The 17,033-nt window shown below is 44.2% G+C and overlaps 1 protein-coding gene across 1 annotated transcript; it reads right to left on the bottom strand.

The window, feature by feature from the left end:
• Nucleotides 1–1,075: 1,075 nt before the first annotated feature.
• On the bottom strand, nt 1,076–4,998 carry LOC308044930 (histamine H3 receptor-like; the record flags this gene model as incomplete). Its single annotated transcript, XM_080351906.1, has 3 exons — nt 1,076–2,205; nt 4,509–4,675; nt 4,746–4,998. 3 exons carry the CDS (start codon nt 4,996–4,998, stop codon nt 1,321–1,323), a joined length of 1,305 nt encoding a protein of 434 aa, XP_080208032.1. The 3' UTR covers nt 1,076–1,320.
• Between the last annotated feature and the right edge of the window lie 12,035 nt (nt 4,999–17,033).

The following is a 17,033-nucleotide window of genomic DNA, read 5'->3' as shown; positions in this document are numbered from 1 at the left end:
ATTACTTTATTGAAATGTTACAAAGTAAATAATTTTAAATACTGTCTGTAAAATTTAAGATCAGCTGTACTAACATGCACTGTGGCAATAGACAACTAGGCCTGTTCAATAGCTATTGCTCTTGCCAGCAAAAGGAAACATCTGTGAAGCTACACAGAAAATGCTTTTGATGGTGGAAACCTGTGTCACTAGGGATGTTCGGATCGATCCCTCTGCTGGGACGACTCGTCAAAGCTTGAGCTCCTGCTCTGTGAGCTGCACTCGTGCCAGAGGCAGAATGGCAGAAACAGGAGATCGTTGACCTTGTTTCCGCACTCATGGTCAATAACAAGACTGTATATTTTAACAGACGTTTTTGGGTCATGCTATTTATTATGCGTGACTTGGAAAATGCCTAAACGTGTCAACTAATACTTCTTTTTACCATTGACTTGATGGATGGATAGGTTGAAGGGGTGGGGTGGATTCAGAACTAGTACAAGTCTAATTGGAAAGGTTTTTAAAATTACTCCATGGGAAGTTTACCTAAAGCTGCTTCTATAGCAAGAGCTGTCTGCTGTACATCTTGTGGACTGATTATACTTACTCTATACTTACAGCAAAACACAGAAGAGTAATCCTTGTGAGTTCTGTAAGGAGTGCAGTAGGTTCCTGCCCTGGTGGCACCGTGGTGGGGGAGATGTCTGAGCTGATGGAGGGGACTCCTGGTGTACAAACTCCCAGTTCCCGTATCTCCTATCACAATGCTCAAAACTCTTTTATATTCCTGCCCTGAACTTGATTCTACTAAAAATTCTACTCGTATTTGAGTCACATGCTCCTTTGGCTGCTACAGCTGTGCAGCTTCTCTGGTAACGTGCCTGTTGTGTTCTTGACTTGCCGCCTGACAGCGACACCTGGCCATCCTGGTGGTGGCGCCGGGCCAAATGCCACAGGACCAAGGTTGATGCTTCATGAACTTCCTCACCAGCAATATTTACAATTATTAAAAGTGAGACAGCCTGAACTCTAGTTTTTGGCCATGAATGCTTATTCCCTCTTCAGCACTCCGTTAGTGCACCGTTACCGGAAATTTCCCAACGAGCTTTGAGAAGCTCCCTTTCTTTTCATTGCTGCGATTTCTCCAGCGACATGGATGACTGTATTTCTACGTATTCATAAATACCTACACTTGTCCTTACCAATATTCCATAAACTACCCACTGCACATTGCACTTAATATTTGCGGGCAAATATTAGCCAGTTTATGCTCCCATTGAAAGCACTAATTGAAAAGCACCATTGAAAGTACTAATTGTCAGCCTTCACGCTTTCTTTTTTTCACATAAAAATATGAGGATGAATTTTGGCTTTTCCTGGACACAAGAGTTTTAGAAAGGCTTTCCTAAAGCTCACATGGCACAGTGGGTATAGAACAGGGTTAATGGCTGAGTTCAACCACAGCAGCCAAAATGAGGTCTCGTAGAGTGAGTGCTGCACGCAATGCCCGTGGCAAGCTGCTCTGATGATCATCACAAGTGTATATGGAGCCCAACACAAACCAAACACACAGACAATAATTGCTAAAGACTTTGCTATTCTTTTGTCTCGGGAAAGTCTAAATCTATTTGCCATGGTGTTAGCAATGTCTGCTCTGCTGGAGGTGTCGCACACGCTTTCCGTGGCTTTGGAAAAACAATTCCTCTGGGGCTTGGTCTCCACTTCCACCTCAAGTGGCGGAAGCTCTCGACTGGCATTCAAATTTAATGACTGATTGTCAAGCTTGCGCAGACTGAGCCTCGATGCCTTTTTTGGGGGAGAAAGGCCGTTTGCTCTCATCTTATGTTTGTGTCTGTTTGCAGGTTTTACTACAAATACGGTGTGTACCTTTTTTTCGCCCTGGAAACTCATTTCACAGTCCTCTTGACCAGGTGCTAGGTTTTTGTTTCTGAGGGAGGTACGTTTCCTGATGTTGAGGTAAATACTTAAGTTAAAGTATGTAACAGTGATGAAAGGTGTAAAGAATTCAATAGTAGAGGCGATCATTAGGAAATACCAATTGTAGAAGAATTCTGCATGACATTCTCCTTCAGGGAGGATGCTTTTTTGAGCAATATACTCCCAACTGAGAATGGCTGGACCGTAGAGAAGAAAAGCAGCAATCCATACCATGATCATCTTCAGTACTGTATTTCTGGTCATCCCTTTCTGAGCCCTGTAGCTGGCCTGAGAGAGACAAAAGAGTCACTTACGTTACTAGTATTTCAATCAGTTACATGCGTACCTTAGAATATGGTCCTCTCTGTCACTTGTTCATAAACCCCTTGTTCATAAACCATGGGTGTAGGGGTGAGGGTTATACCAAGCTTACTGGTACCACAGAAAAGCTCTTTCTGAAATATCCGTTCCGACAAACACTGTCAGGGTGACTGGATGTGGGCATGCAGCACATCTTCAGCTAGAAAACCAAGGCTTTTACAAAGCAAATCGCCACTGCTGTTCCTAGACACAGTTGTCACAAGTTGCTTACGTATTCAGTTGCGTTAGCTGTGACACCAGTTTACAGAAGGTCTAAAAACATGGCCCTTCAGTATTCACTCATTTAGAATTTTAAAATAATTTTGTTTAAAATCCGTGAAAGGATTTGAATTCATTGAGCACCCATGCAAGCTCTTTTCTTGCTGCTTTCTATTTTTCTTAATGTGAAAATCACACCAAAAAAAGTGGATAACGGCTTTTACTTCTGTTTGGTGTCTATAATTTCATTCTTTTATGAAGAACTTGTAGAACAGTCATCTGCAATTAAGACCTATAGTTGGAGTGTTGTGGTCTGCAAAGTGCTTTACAGGAAGAGTAACTAATTTCCCATATTTAGAAAACAGTAGAGAATCTAATGTGCAAAAAACCAGTATATGTCAGTAATACTGAGTCAGTGAACTGTATCAGCGACAGAATTCAGTAGAATCTTAAAATCATCTACTTCTCGATACTCTAATTCCCTGGCATACTGGACAATACTCGTATAGTGATCTGGAATTCAAGTTTCACATCTCTCCAATGGCCACACAGCACTTGGGGATGTGAAGTCGTCAGGTTTGAATTCTGTGTAGGATTCGCGTTTACTGCCCCCATCTCTGGATCTCGATCTCCAAAGCCAGCGCTGTTCTGCTTGAAAACCTGCACAGCCGAGGGGTCCTGCGCCCGCTGAACCGCGTCTCGTTCTGCAACCCTCGGCAAAGCTACTCCTGATTTCAGGAGCGGCCTCATAGGACGATTACCATTGTCACTGAGACACAGGATCATTTAGAGCCTCGTATATTCCTGTTCATATGTTCTTACACCACCCTCACCCAACGGGCAGCTTCTCTACTCTTGCTTGGGGGGGACTTTTATATGGAGGATTAATTTGAAGTACTTTAAAGTGGCTGATGTTTTTAACTTTTTATGACCAGTGTCCCTTTCTGTTTCTGAAACCATCCAGTCTATATATTTATACTGTGTGTATAGTCATGAGAATTTGTTTTGTGAAAGCAAAATTCATGGCTAATTCAAAACTTAGATAATAAAGGAATTGTAAGTGTTGACTGTTGAAGAATCTGTTCATTTCTCCCTCTTGAAAAAGTTGGTAAAACACTAAGTTGCATATAAACTGTTAAAGTGCTCTTTCAGCCTCTCTTTGTACTTTTTACCAAAAAAGTATCATTGCCTCTTAATGTGATTTAGAATGAGCAATGGAGCTAAAAAAACATTTTAAGGAAATGTGGGTGGAACAGGGGGCTGAAGAATAACCTGGAAATGTGTGTAGAAGAGTGAAACCCATTAGCAGGTAAAATGTGTTATTTCGGCACCACCCAAAATACTTTGTGGCTGTATGGTCTAGGTGAGGATGTCATTAGCTTTTGATTTTTGGAAAGTCCAGTCTACTTTTTGGATAACTGCCATGCTACAGGACTGAGCCATTTCTGTGGCTGGTAAATGGAAACAGCTTTCGCATCCTCTGAAAGAAGTTCATGTTAATTTATATTCTGCCACTTTTGAACTATACACAGCTGTATGCATCTAATTCTCCCTGAAGGCTTGGTACCCGTTGCAAGGAGCTCTCTCTGTGCCCTATGGTGCTGCTGGGGTGCTGCTCGGGCTCTCAGCAGCTGCATCGCCCTGTGCTGAGGGAGATGCTCTGGTTCAGCTGGGTAAGACTTTTTAAGCTTATCCAAGGCGTGGCTGGGGAGGAAAATAAGTACACCTTGTTCTGTCTGCCCTTCCAGCTGGAACAGCAACATGCACAGAATATGCCTGTTTCTAAAACAGTTACCTCTTCCAGTGTAAAAGTGAGAAGCAAATGTCTCTCCTGCACAAGCTGATCACTCCCAGAAATACTTCCAGGCTCAAGCCAAATACCCAGACACCCCTGTCTCCTCTGGTGCCTGAGGGAGGTGCAGTTGGGTTGGGAGCCGAGTGACCTGAGCAAAGAGCCCGTCCTGCTGGGCAGGGCAGCCCGGAGCCCCTGCAGCCCCCAGCCCAGCCCTTACCGCTCGGGTCACAGAGATGAACCTGTCCAGGCTGATGAGGACGATGTTGAAGACGGAGGCAGTGCACACCAGGTAATCCACCACCAGCCACAGCTTGCACAAGCCCCTGCCGAATCTCCACTCGCCGGTCAGCACGTAGGGGATGTAGAGGGGGATGCAGAAGCCGCCTGCGGACAGAGCTGGGCGGTGATCCCGCAGCCCCACCGCCCTCGGCCCGCCCGGCGCCCCGGCACTCACCCACCAGCAGGTCGGCGATGGCCAAGTTGAGGAAGAAGAAGTTTCCCTGCGTGCGGAGGCTCCGCTGCACGGCGAACGCCAGGATGACCAGGGCATTGCCCAGCACGGTGACCAGCCCCAGCAGCGCCATGAGCGCGGCCAGCAGCGCGGCGGGGCCGGCGGGGAACGGGCCGCGCAGCCCACCCGCCGCGCAGCCATCGCCCCCCGCCCGCGGGCCGCCCGAGCGGTTGAGCCATGGCAGGTCCTGCCCCATGGCTGCGGCGGACAGACCGCCGCCCCGCCGGCCCCGCCCGGACAGCCCCCGGGGGCGGCGCCGCTGGGGCAGAACTTTGCGGAGTCGCGGCGCTGTGAGGCTGCGGGCGGCAGAGACCCGATCCTGGTGTCTGTCGCCCTCTGACGAGCGCCGTGAAGTAGCGTTCCAATGGCTCCTTAGGGCTCCTGCCCGCTCTGAACGGCGCTCGCAGCGCTCTCCTCATGCTGTCACAGAATCCCAGAGTGTCAGGGGGTGAAGGGCCCTGGAAAGCTGATCCAGTGCAATCCCCCCATGGAGCAGGAACACCCAGATGAGGTTACACAGGAAGCTGTCCAGGCGGGTTGGAATGTCTGCACAGAAGGAGACTCCACAACCCCCTGGGCAGTCCCCCACTGGCTGCTCTCAGCTGCCTGCCTTGTTTTTACAGCTCCTGCCCTGCCCGTTCCTGCAGCTGTGGCCCGTGGGCTCCTCCATTGCCCTGTGCTCCCCACTGTGTCCCGGGGCTTCTGCCCCCTCTTGCTGCATGGTGGCCTCTGTGTCCACGGGCTGCAGCGCTGGGCGGCCTGCTGGGACTGACATGTAAGGAACTTTTAACGAAGGGGTCCTGGGGACAGCAGGGCGACCATGAGCCAGCACTGGGCCCTTGTGGCCAGGAAGCCAATGGGACCTGGGGTGGGTTAGAAGGGGGTGGTCAGTAGGTCAGAGAGGTTCTCCTGCCCCTCTGCTCTGCCCTGGGGAGACCACACCTGGAATCTTGTGTCCAGTTGTGGCCCCTCAGTTCCAGCAGGACAGGGAACTGCTGCAGAGAGTCCAGCGCAGCCACCAAGATGCTGCAGGGAGTGGAGCATCTCCCGTGTGAGGAAAGGCTGAGGGAGCTGGGGCTCTGGAGCTGGACAAGAGGACACTGAGGGGGGACTCATTCCTGGGGATCAAGATGGAAAGGGGCAGTGTCAGGAGGATGGAGCCAGGCTCTGCTGGTGACAGCCAGTGACAGGACAAGGGGCAATGGGTGCAAACTGGAACACAGGAGGTTCCACTGAAAGAGGAGAAGAAACTTGTTGGGGGTGAGGGTGTCAGAGCCTGGCCCAGGCTGCCCAGGGGGGTTGTGGAGTCTCCTTCTGTGCAGACATTCCAACCCGCCTGGACACCTTCCTGTGTAACCTCATCTGGGTGTTCCTGCTCCATGGGGGGATTGCACTGGATGGGCTTTCCAGGGCCCTTCAACCCCTGACACTCTGGGATTCTGTGATAACTGCACTCTGGGGACTGGTTGCTCAGCCTGTGCTAGTGCTGCCTGGAGCCCTTTGCAGATGGCAGATCCCAGAGTGCCCTGGGTGGCCAGCATTGAGCTGCAGGTTTTACAAATCCAGACTTCAAGCATTTTCTTCTTTCATGAACAGGGATTTTTTTCCATGTCCCATGAGTTACTGTCTTTTTTTACTCAGCTATGTTGATTTTCTTTTAAGAACATTAATTATTGCGTGAGGAGCTTCACTTCAAAATATATGTTGTGGTGTGTAGATATGTGCAGACACTTGGGAGGAAAGTGTTAAAAGGAGCACAGGAAAAAGCAGAGAGCTGGGCCTGGTTGGCTCGGTGTCCAAGCAGTCTGTCTGGGGGAACGCACTGATCGATGTGTCCTGGCAGGATGAAGTAAAAGTAGATAATGAACTCTTCATAAAATATCATTTTATAAGACTGAATTGTAGACTTCTGAAAACATAATTTGTTCCTAATCTTTATCTAATCCTTGGAGCAAGAGACATAATTGATTAGAATTGGCAAAGAGGAGTGACAATAGCCCCAAAAAATGATGAATATGCAGCGGTTCCCAAGGCATATCAATACTGACGTGTTCTATTTTTTTTTTTTTTTCCTGAGATTTCTTTGATGGTAATTGTTTTCATTTCCAAAAGACTTCCTTTGGTGATTTTTGAAATAGGGAGCTGTCTGAATCATGCAGTTTCCCATGACTCCAGCATATGTGCATGAGTGTATCTGCATCAGTCATAGAAAAACAGCCTGATTTCCCACCACACAGACAGATTACACTTGTCCTACAACAGGCCCAATTTAGGTCCAAATAGACGTGGGCAGCCCCCCTGAAAGGGGGTGACGCCAGCAGCTGTGGGTCCTGTCGGCTCTGGAGACGCCGAACACCTTCACAGCTGTGTCTGCCTGAAGTACCATTCAGTAAGGCAGTAAGCGCACTTATCATTGGATCTTTGCCTGAATCTCAACTCAAAGCTCAATCGTTGTGTCTTTTACTAGATATCATACCGTACAAAATGTTTCTTCTGCTGCTTGTTTCTTTTAAAGGCGCTTAGTTTTAGTCCTGGGATTTCACATACAGGATAACTCTTCCTCTGGATGCCACAAGCTTGACTTCAGCTTTGCTCCATAGTGAACGGAAAGGCAACTGTTGCACATTTCAGTGAAGTGTATGAAAGCACACCACAGCTGGAACCTTCCCTCACAGAAAGGAAACTATTCCCTAGTAGTTTTGCACATTTCTGACAAAATATTTACTCTCTAATAGCCCCATTTAATAACTGCAGGTTGCTGTCAACTATTCTCTTGGTATCAGTGATTGGTATTTGACAGAGAAAAGGCTTCCTTGGCCAGGAAAAGAGGAATGATTTTTGTGCTGCCTGAGAGGATGTATATATGGCTTTATCAGCCAGTAAATCAAATTCTGCTGTAAGACAGAGCTGATCCCAGTTAAATGAATGCAGGAAATGAAGTTTTCCAATGATCATTTCCAATTAACCTGATACCCTTTGCCAGTCGGACTTTTGCTTGTGTATTGATTCTCTTAATTTTCTTTAATGTTCTGTAGATGTCTCCCTGCATATGATGCCATTCATTTTTCAAAATCTTCTTTTTCATGCACATGTAGAGAAAAACCACCTGTTTGATCTGGAATCCCTTGTATGTCTGGCTTTATTGTTGTAATAACCATTTGTCAGAAAAAAAGACTTGTAATTTTGCTTAATATATACGAGAGATTTGAAATACTAATGGACTTGAATAGTTAGACTGCAGTAAGGTACCAGAAAGAGTTATCCCATAGGCAGTTACCTTAAAGTTACATCAAAACTATATTAGCATTGAGAAGCATCATAATGAAATTATTATATATTATAGACAGTACAAATAGTTTTATTTCCTTTTGCTACTCCTGGATGCATTCAGCAGTTTCACCTATTATTACCAGTACCGTGTGTTACCCGTTCAGCAATGCAACACATCTGGCATTGGTATCCTTCCCATCCTGGCTACTTGATGCATTACCACTTGGGTAGTTTCACTTATGTTGCCAGCATCAAAGGATGTCATCATGATTTTGTCTCTTGGCTGCAAGTACATTGCACAGGACTGAATGTTTTTTGGTTGTGCTCAGGGAGAGCTGCACAGACTTCCAGACTCTACCTCTTAGCAACATACTGGTGCAGAGGACAGCGGAAAATTCAGAGGTACCCAGACCGTGGGTTATTTGTCATTCTTAGTTCCTTCTTCCTTAATCCTTGTAAAACTTCCCTTTCCTTCTGGCCTGTCACCTCTTTTATTTGCACTGATAATGGCCAGATATATAATCTTGCTAATCTGCAATGATATTTCTAGCCAGAGCCATACCGAAATCCTAGGAAAATGGTGTTTCTGGCATTTGGATGCCTTGGCAAATGCCCACTTTTCCACCAGGAGGTGGCATTCCCCAGCAACGAACTGGGAACATCTCTGCTTTCTGCATCGCCCTATGACCCCAAACTGGAGGATATTGCCACGGCTGATGATAAGCACAGATTTAGAATATTCTTCCCAGCATCTATAAACTTCCATTTTATCTGTATCATGGTAGTTGAAGCTGTGTCAGTGTCTATTGTAGTTTTACAGCTTTGAGAATGAGTTAGGGTTAAGTTTTTCCCCAGGACTGTCCATCTTTGATTTTTTGCTGCAGTAGCAATCCTCAACACTGTGATCTTAATGCTCTTGCCTCTCTGGGGAGCAGATGCCTATTTGCTTCAATGGCAGGATGTGAAATTTCCAGCAAAGGGGAATGTGTTGCCAGCAGAAGATGAATTTAGTGGTGTTCATTATTATTAATCCATCGCCCAGTTACTGTCACGTAGGCTTTGTAATAAGACAGATTGAGATTGTTCTGATACTAGCAGATACCTTTTGTTTCCTTGCATTATTGGTGTGGTATAAATTCTTACAGAGGAAAAAGGAGGAACTCAAATTTTCTTTCTTTCAAACTTCACTCTTCTGCATTCCCGAATATCTATTTTATCACTTTATGCAGGAACTCGACAAATATCTACTGTACTTTACTTAGGCTTATTTGTCTTCATCCTACCTTGGAATATTACAGAGTTTCTTTATCAGGATATATCAGGCTCTCAGTGCAGTAGCATCATGGTCAGTGTTATATTGGAAATGTACAGTGCAGCAGTTGACACTCCACACATGCAAAATGCAGCTCAGTGCTCTGTTGTGCATTCAGATGGTCAAGGGAATAGTTGTGCATCATTTTTGGATTTGCACGGGGGTTTTATTATTTAGGACACTATGCTTCATAGGGGTAGGTAGGAAGTTGAATGTCTGTTTGGAATGAAATTTTGTGTTTTCAAGATTTATTTTAATTTTGGATGGGAGAAAAGTTGGAAAACTGCAGAAGTTTGTCAGAAGCTTTCTCAGTTTAGTGAAGTACATGAGTCAGTATGGCTCGCTTTGTACTTTCACATTGCCAGCTTGATTTGTCAAAGACATACTTAGTCTTTAAACAAAAAGAAGAAAAGATGACTGTTCTTCATATCCATAGTTTACAGGACAGAAATAGTAATCTTAAACATCAGCAGAGCACATTAAGAAAACAATGGTCTAATGGTAGTGAAGCACTGAAACAGACTACCTGAAACTACTGTGGACTCTCCATCACTAGAGATCCAAATGAAGAGTTTCAGCAGAACTCTATTAAGAATGATGTAGAAATGACTGAACGTGCTGTGGAGAAAGAAGTGGGTTAAACAGTCTCCCAGACTCACTTCTTATTAATACTTTTCTATAATTTTGTAGCTCTGCAGTGGTCCTGCATTGTGTCTGTAAGAAGCACATAGAGGTGCTCTTCAGACAGGGGACAGAGTGGAAGGAGGGATTAATTTTGAAAAGCTGCTGTCTGGTGTATGCTGCTCCTATAGTGCCCAAAATTCTGCTTTCCTCAGTAAACAGCCCAAAGGACCATTCAACTCTGGACTCTCCGCTCTTGTCTTGTACAGACACAGGATTGTCACCTGTGAACATCCTATGCTGACAAGCAACATAGAGAAAGCCAGAGAAACACAGGAAAATGCAGTGAGTGTACAAATATCCTCACAGTCCCCACACTCAAATGGGGAACCAGTTCTTACTTTTGAGTGCAACTGTATTTTAATCAGAACAGAGAGGAAGCTCCAAGCTGGGGTTCAGCTGCTGGTCTGGTGCTCACAAACCAGTGCATTCTTGCAAGGAACGGATTTGTATTAATGCACTGCCTTTCAGTAAAATAAGTGTCATCTTGCCAGTGTAAGCTCATTTAATTTTTTACTTCTTAGAGAAGGTAATCTGGTGTTGCTTTGAAATGAAATTTCTAGGGAAGTCATTTGTCTGATAAAGCACAGCACAGATTCAGACTTTTTTCCTGCCTTTGTTATAGCGGCTATTAGTGTTCTTCCTGTTATCAAATCCAATAGAAGTGGTTTGCTGCAAAAGAGCAGCAGTTACCTGGCGCCATAGCATCCTACTGCTGCCTGTGCGCCTTCAAACGCGAGAACTGGTCCGGTGCATTGAGCTGTCCAAGTCCCCTCATGCTACCTGCATGGAAATATTAATGGAATCTGACATCCAGGTCACACTTTCAGCTTTGGAAAACAATCTCACTTGTGGCCACTGAAAAAAGAAGCAGCTCCACTTATCAGAGTGGCTAATAGCTCTGCAGAAGAGGGCAGCGAGCAGGGATTGTGTGAGCAGAACATGCTGTGTTACCCCATACCAGATAACACAGACATCTAGAGATACAGCCTATCAGTATTATTATATCTGCTAACACACAGCACAACCAGTACACTAAAGCAAACCTGCCACCAGACTCAGTACCTGTCCCTGAGGCAGCAGAAGGGTGCAGAGGTTGTTGCTAACACAGCTGATTTGTATTACACCCCGAGGAATAAGCTTGGGTAGGATCTCTTGGAGATGCTCTCAGCTCCACAAAACAGCTGAGCCTAGCAAGCCAACACCTCTGCAGCTCCAGGCCCTTTTGAAGGGGGTGCTGAGGGGAGCTGCTTGGTAGCATGAGTCCTGGGCAAAAGCAGGTTTGTGTAACTGGTTCTACATGAATGGATAGAGCCCTCAATTACTGAGGCTTGCATCAAAGTCTACTGAGAATTCTTGTCTTCTGCTTTGACCTGGGTTTTCTCCTGAATTTGGTTTCTGCTGTAGCACATGAATCTTGATGTGTCTCGAGATTTCTTCCCTGTCTGCCTCTAACTGTAAGACTCTTTAAATTTTAGTGGGTAAGAGACAAAGAACAAAACTGAAAGGTAAGTGGCCTTTCTATTGCAGTGAACTTAGGTTTTCAAAAAGCCTGCTATTCTTGCATAGAATTGAAAATGGACTCTTTTTGAACTCTCTTTTTCTTCAAGGTGTGACTGTGTTTTGTTTTATCTGCAGGGCAAGCAAGCGTGAGGGAGACTGCACCCTTGGCCAAACCACTAATCCACCGATGGCCCTACTTGAGGTGTGGAAGCCTCTGGTGTCAGCCTTTGTACAAGTTGGATGGGCCACGTACACCAGTCCATCTTGTTTTCTCTGTCTACTTCAGGTGAATGACACATATGCAGACTTCGTCCTAAATTTATCTTGATAAGTAATATATGTATTAGAACTAAATGTCAGCAGAAAATAGTGGCATATGTCAGCTCTCATCCTCTCATTTTCAGAGAGGAAAATACTAGCAATAAACTATGCCTTGATCTTGCAAGATAAGGAAAGTAGAAAAAGTTTTGTCTTCTTTCCTTTTCCTAAAACTTGCTCCTTATTTCAATGTCTTTAGTAGCCTAATCCATAGTGAGATGATTTACCCTATATGCTCTATCCAGTCTTTGACCTTAATCTAGCTAGGAAGGCCATGCAAGATTCATGAATGAACCACAGTTTTCAGCGCTTTATTTACTAAAGCACAGATTTACCCTGATTGATTAAAACAAAACCAAAACAAAACACAAATAAATAAAAAAACATGAAAAACCACAAAAACAAACAAAAACCCCCCCGAAACTTCAGCCCTGGGAACCTGCTCAAGCCTGCGCACCTTGTTCTAGGCTTGTGAAACATGCAGAACTCAGACCTGCACAGAGTGTATTAGGCCTCCTTCTTCCTAACCTTATATGCAGGCGAGTCAGCTAATACATTTTTACAGAGGCTGAGCCTCTGCTCCTTGTCAAGTATCTGGCTCAACCTTGCCCTGGAGTCCTAGAAAATTCAGCAACTGACTTACCTTGGAGCTCTCATTTTCTGGAACTTTTAGCTTTTACCTTTGCTATAATCACGGAAAGTTGGCCAATGTTTTTCTCAAAGCCAAACATAAACCACTGGTTCATATAGACATGAGCACACTGCTTAGCCCTTTGAGCTGTATGTAGTGCAGAAATTAATGAACTCTTCAGTTTGTGGTAAGTCCTGTGATATTTGGGTTGTGTTCAGCAGCATGAAGTAGCAGGGTGAAAAGTATGATAAAGTTTACCAATAATTAAGGATATACTGACATATTGGCATGTCCTCATGCACAAGTTGGCATTTCCACACACAACATATAGATTACGGAGCTTCTTGTCACTGGGCATAAGGCATGCTGAAAGTTTACATAAATTCAAAAGGCAGTTGGGTTTTCTGTCCATGAATTTATCCATTGAGGGTAATTAAACACAAAGATGCAACCTCATTCTCAAGAATCCCCTGTGCTGCAAATCCCTGGAGACTGGGAGAGTGTTGTGGGGAAGTTTCATTATACGACTGCTTTGGTTTCATGCTCCTTTCCCAGCAGAGGTTTCTGTGGGAGACAGGATGTAAGTCCTTGGGCCTGACCTAGTTTGGATGCTCTTTTGTTAGCCCTTGGTTTTAAAAATCTCAGCCTTGATCATAACCAGAGCAACTTGCATCAAAAGGAAACATAGTTAGAGACTCACTGTTGATAGCAAGGTTAAATAATAAATACATTACTTCAGTTCTGAAAACACACATCTACAAAGTAGTACACTGAGATACCTGGGGTGTTGCAGGAAGGGAGAGCAGAAGCATTTTGTAAAATTCAAAAGACTATATCAGAATTTGTCATTTGTGTTGAAAGGCAGTGCACAGATCTGGACTGATGTTAGACCTTGGCTAAAAGAACCATTCAAAGTTGATGAGGCCAAGTGTTGGTGGAAGATGCTGGTCCTGAGAGAGCTGGACCTCAGACAGCAGTCATGCGGGTTCAACAGCTCTCCCTTACTCTTTTGTCACTTTGGACTGTATCTACAGCTTAACTTCTGGGGGATATTTATTACTATTGCTGTCCTAAGATCTTTATGTAGGTGAAACTTAATTATATCCCAAAGGGGAAAAGCTACTGTTTCTTACAGTTCACTTGTCTGTGATGTGACAGAGACAGAACCATTCAGCCATCTCTTTGTGTGTATGTGCTCGAGGTTAGAAGCTAAAGAACTAAGGAGAAAACTGAACTTGGGTTCCTGTCATGGAAGAGTAACTTAGGGTTCTGCTCTCTGCATGGAGAAATATGCCAAGCCGAATGCTGCTGGCCTTCTCTGCAGGAGCCTGCACCCTTTCACTAAGCGAACTTCCAGGCGCCTTCCCTCCCTGGGAACCGTTCACTCCACAGTCTGTGTCCTGGGGCCCCGGGGACAAACTCCCAGGTGAGCCCTGTGTCCATCGCAGGGAAAATGTTCAGGATCCTCCTCTCCCTGAGAACCGTTTCCTCCAGAGTCTGTATTTAGAGCTCCGAAGGCAAACTTGCAGGGGAGGCCTGGACCCATTTGCAAAGGCAAACTTTCAGGTGTTCCTTCTCTGAAAACTGGGTGCTTTGGAGTCTGTAGTTTAGAACTCCAGAGGCAAACTTTTGGGTGAGGCCTGATAACTGTATGCAGAGCAGACTTCAAGGAAACAAAATTCTCAGGAAAAAAATTAAAAAATAACGGGGTATAATAGCAGGAGGGCTGGTTCAAGCTGGGTACCTGTGCAGAGGTCCAACCCGAGCATAGAAAACCACAGACTTTCACAAACCTTTTATACCGTGATTCAGTCCAATAGTAATATTTCACTTTGGGATCTTCTTGCTTCTCATTGGATCCTTTTCGCTGATCTCACATGTGCCTTTGTTTTGTGGACCATTGGGTTTGGTCCATAGCCTTGCAGATACTGTTTTGTCTGAATGAATCCTCTTCTCAGCAAAGTGCAGAATAAGCCTTATCTTATAAGTGTTTAGCGTAGTTTGTAGTTGCTTTTGGTAAATATGAGCAGAACTTCACAGTTTTAAAATTTTAGTAGATCCAGTTTATCAAGTAACATGAATCAAAGAGTATATTAAAAATCATTCAACTTTATATCTCTAAATAATTCATTATATTCAGTGTGCATTTTCTTCTGCTAAATGATTAATATGAAACTTGAATTGGGCTCATCCACTGACCTGTGAGTAGTAAAACCATTGCCATACAGCCAGCTTATTTAGCAGAGAGAGCCCAAGGTGGGCTCATCCAGGCTGTTGTATTTATAGAAGGAAGTGGTTGGCTCGTAGTCAAATTGCACACAGTAGGAAAGGTCTGTACGAGACTCCCTGCGCCCACAGCTCACGCGTGTTCAGTTCCCGTTCTGCTTCCCTGTGGGTTTCCCAACAGGAGCTCTTGGTCCAGCTGCGGCTCAGGCCTTTCCCTCCTCTGGAGCCTGAACCAAACTGCTCTGGTTTGGCCAGGGGGTCGAGTGCACCCGCCACAGTTCCCACATCGCTAGAGAAGTGCTCTAATGACAGCGACTGCAGGAACAGCGGGGCGAGAGGGGAATGTGCATTACAACCTGCTTGTTTGGACTTGTGCTCTGTGTTCTGAAGTATAACCCCTGCCCATTTTTTTTCCCAAGATAATGCTATAGCTGTAGAATTGCAGCATATACACGACTCCTTGTAAACAAGAAGTTGCCATCTAAAATTGAGAAAAGAAAGCATTAAGATAGGTTTCCTTCAGTATTTCCTTTTGGCTAGCTTTTGTGGCTTCCCTCTTAGTGTGCTGAATGTTTGTGAGCCTTTGTTTAAAATGCCACAGAATATAACAACCCAAGCACCTAACTGAAGTGGTGTGAATATCACATAGGGAGCCTAGCATCTAAGAGGCATTACAACACATACATGTAGTTGTACAGGTTTCTAGGTGTAAGTGCTGTCTTCTTAAGGGAATAAATATCCTATAATTTTCTGAAGGGGAAAAAATGTACAGAACTACACAGCTCATTTCTCTATAACCTTAAAAGTTACTTTTGAGAGAGAGTTGAGGAATTGCAGGATAAATTACCATTAAAGACCTCTTAATGCCAAATGTGAGCGTTAACATTTCTCTCACAGGAGACTTGCAAATTTCAGGATTATATACCAAGGGAATGCGTGATCAAAGAGATACTCTTCCATTGTTAACATGGAGTGTAATCTATCACTCCACAAGCATTCTCTGAGGCCTTATGCTGGCTATGCATGAAAATGTCCTTTGGAGACAAAAAGATCATATCAAACTTGAAAACTTGGAAAACTCACTACATTAGATTTGTAATACAGGAAAACTCAGCTCACAATGTGGCTGAGAACTAGAGGCTAGCATGGAGCGACAATTAAAGAACAAGCTGTCAAATAATGAACATTTCATTAAGAGAGGGTAACTGACAGCAGAATTATAGGGGACTTTAATGGCTAATAACATTTCTGTTACACACATCTGTAATTTAAAAAATGTCCTTTCCTTTCTAATACCAAGACCTGGTAATTATTGTCAGGGGCGATTATCTTGTTCTCAGATTTGCACTGAATTTTATAATCATTTATAATTAGTCTTCAGTACCAATTCAAAAATGGGAATGGAATTTCATCCCTTTTTGTTTTCCTTCAGCTGTTAATATTAACATTTTGGTTTAACTTTTGATTTGATTTATACTTCATTCCATGTGCCAAGTGACCTCACCTTGCTTATAAAAAAAACCCCACTTTTTTCTAAGCCTCTCACAAAAGTTTTGACCTTTCAACTAAGAAATGCAAGGACTAACCTTTCAATGTGCATGCATTTATTATGTCTGACTCATAAAAAACAGCTTGTGAAATTGCTCTGCATGTTCATAGCCTTCAAATCATCGTCACAACAACCTATGTATGCAGCCTGTAAGAGTCAAAAATCCAAATCTGAGTGAAATATTTGCCTGGTGCTGATTGTTAAATATCTAAGAGATGGTCAGAAGAAGAAAGTGATCTAGGATTTCTATAAATCAATGAGAATTTTCTTCACATTGCTTCCCATTCCAATCTAAACTGTAAGTTAGTTATATATGTGTCCTTGTTTGTTGCTCTGCAGGGTCATGGCTGTAAATTACCAAGATCTGCTGACCAAATTTATAATCGGATGCCTCTCAAGGTTAATCAAGGCACTGAAGTTTGGGGTCTGTGCTTCCCAAAGGCCTCTACAGTGACTGAGGCTTTGAACTCTGGACTTTACGTAGATGCCTGCAGGTACCGCGAATATTCATTCATCCGTGTCTATCTGATGGGACTACTGATGGGTGGAGGTTAATGAAATTTAATTTTTGATGTTGCTTGCAAGAAGGATTATGAGAAACCTGCTGTACCAAATTTTGGAGCTCACCTCCCCTAGAACAGGCTACCAACTATCCTTAATAACTCTTAGTGTAAGAAGCAGCTCCCTGGAAATGTAGTAAAATCTTTACCTACTAGATTTTAATAGGCTAATAACATAATT

This window comes from Nesoenas mayeri (assembly GCF_963082525.1).
Source record: "Nesoenas mayeri genome assembly, chromosome: 12".
Classification (NCBI taxonomy): domain Eukaryota; kingdom Metazoa; phylum Chordata; class Aves; order Columbiformes; family Columbidae; genus Nesoenas; species Nesoenas mayeri.
The sequence above is the reverse complement of the archived record's forward strand: the minus strand, read 5'-3'. Positions and strand labels throughout refer to the sequence as shown.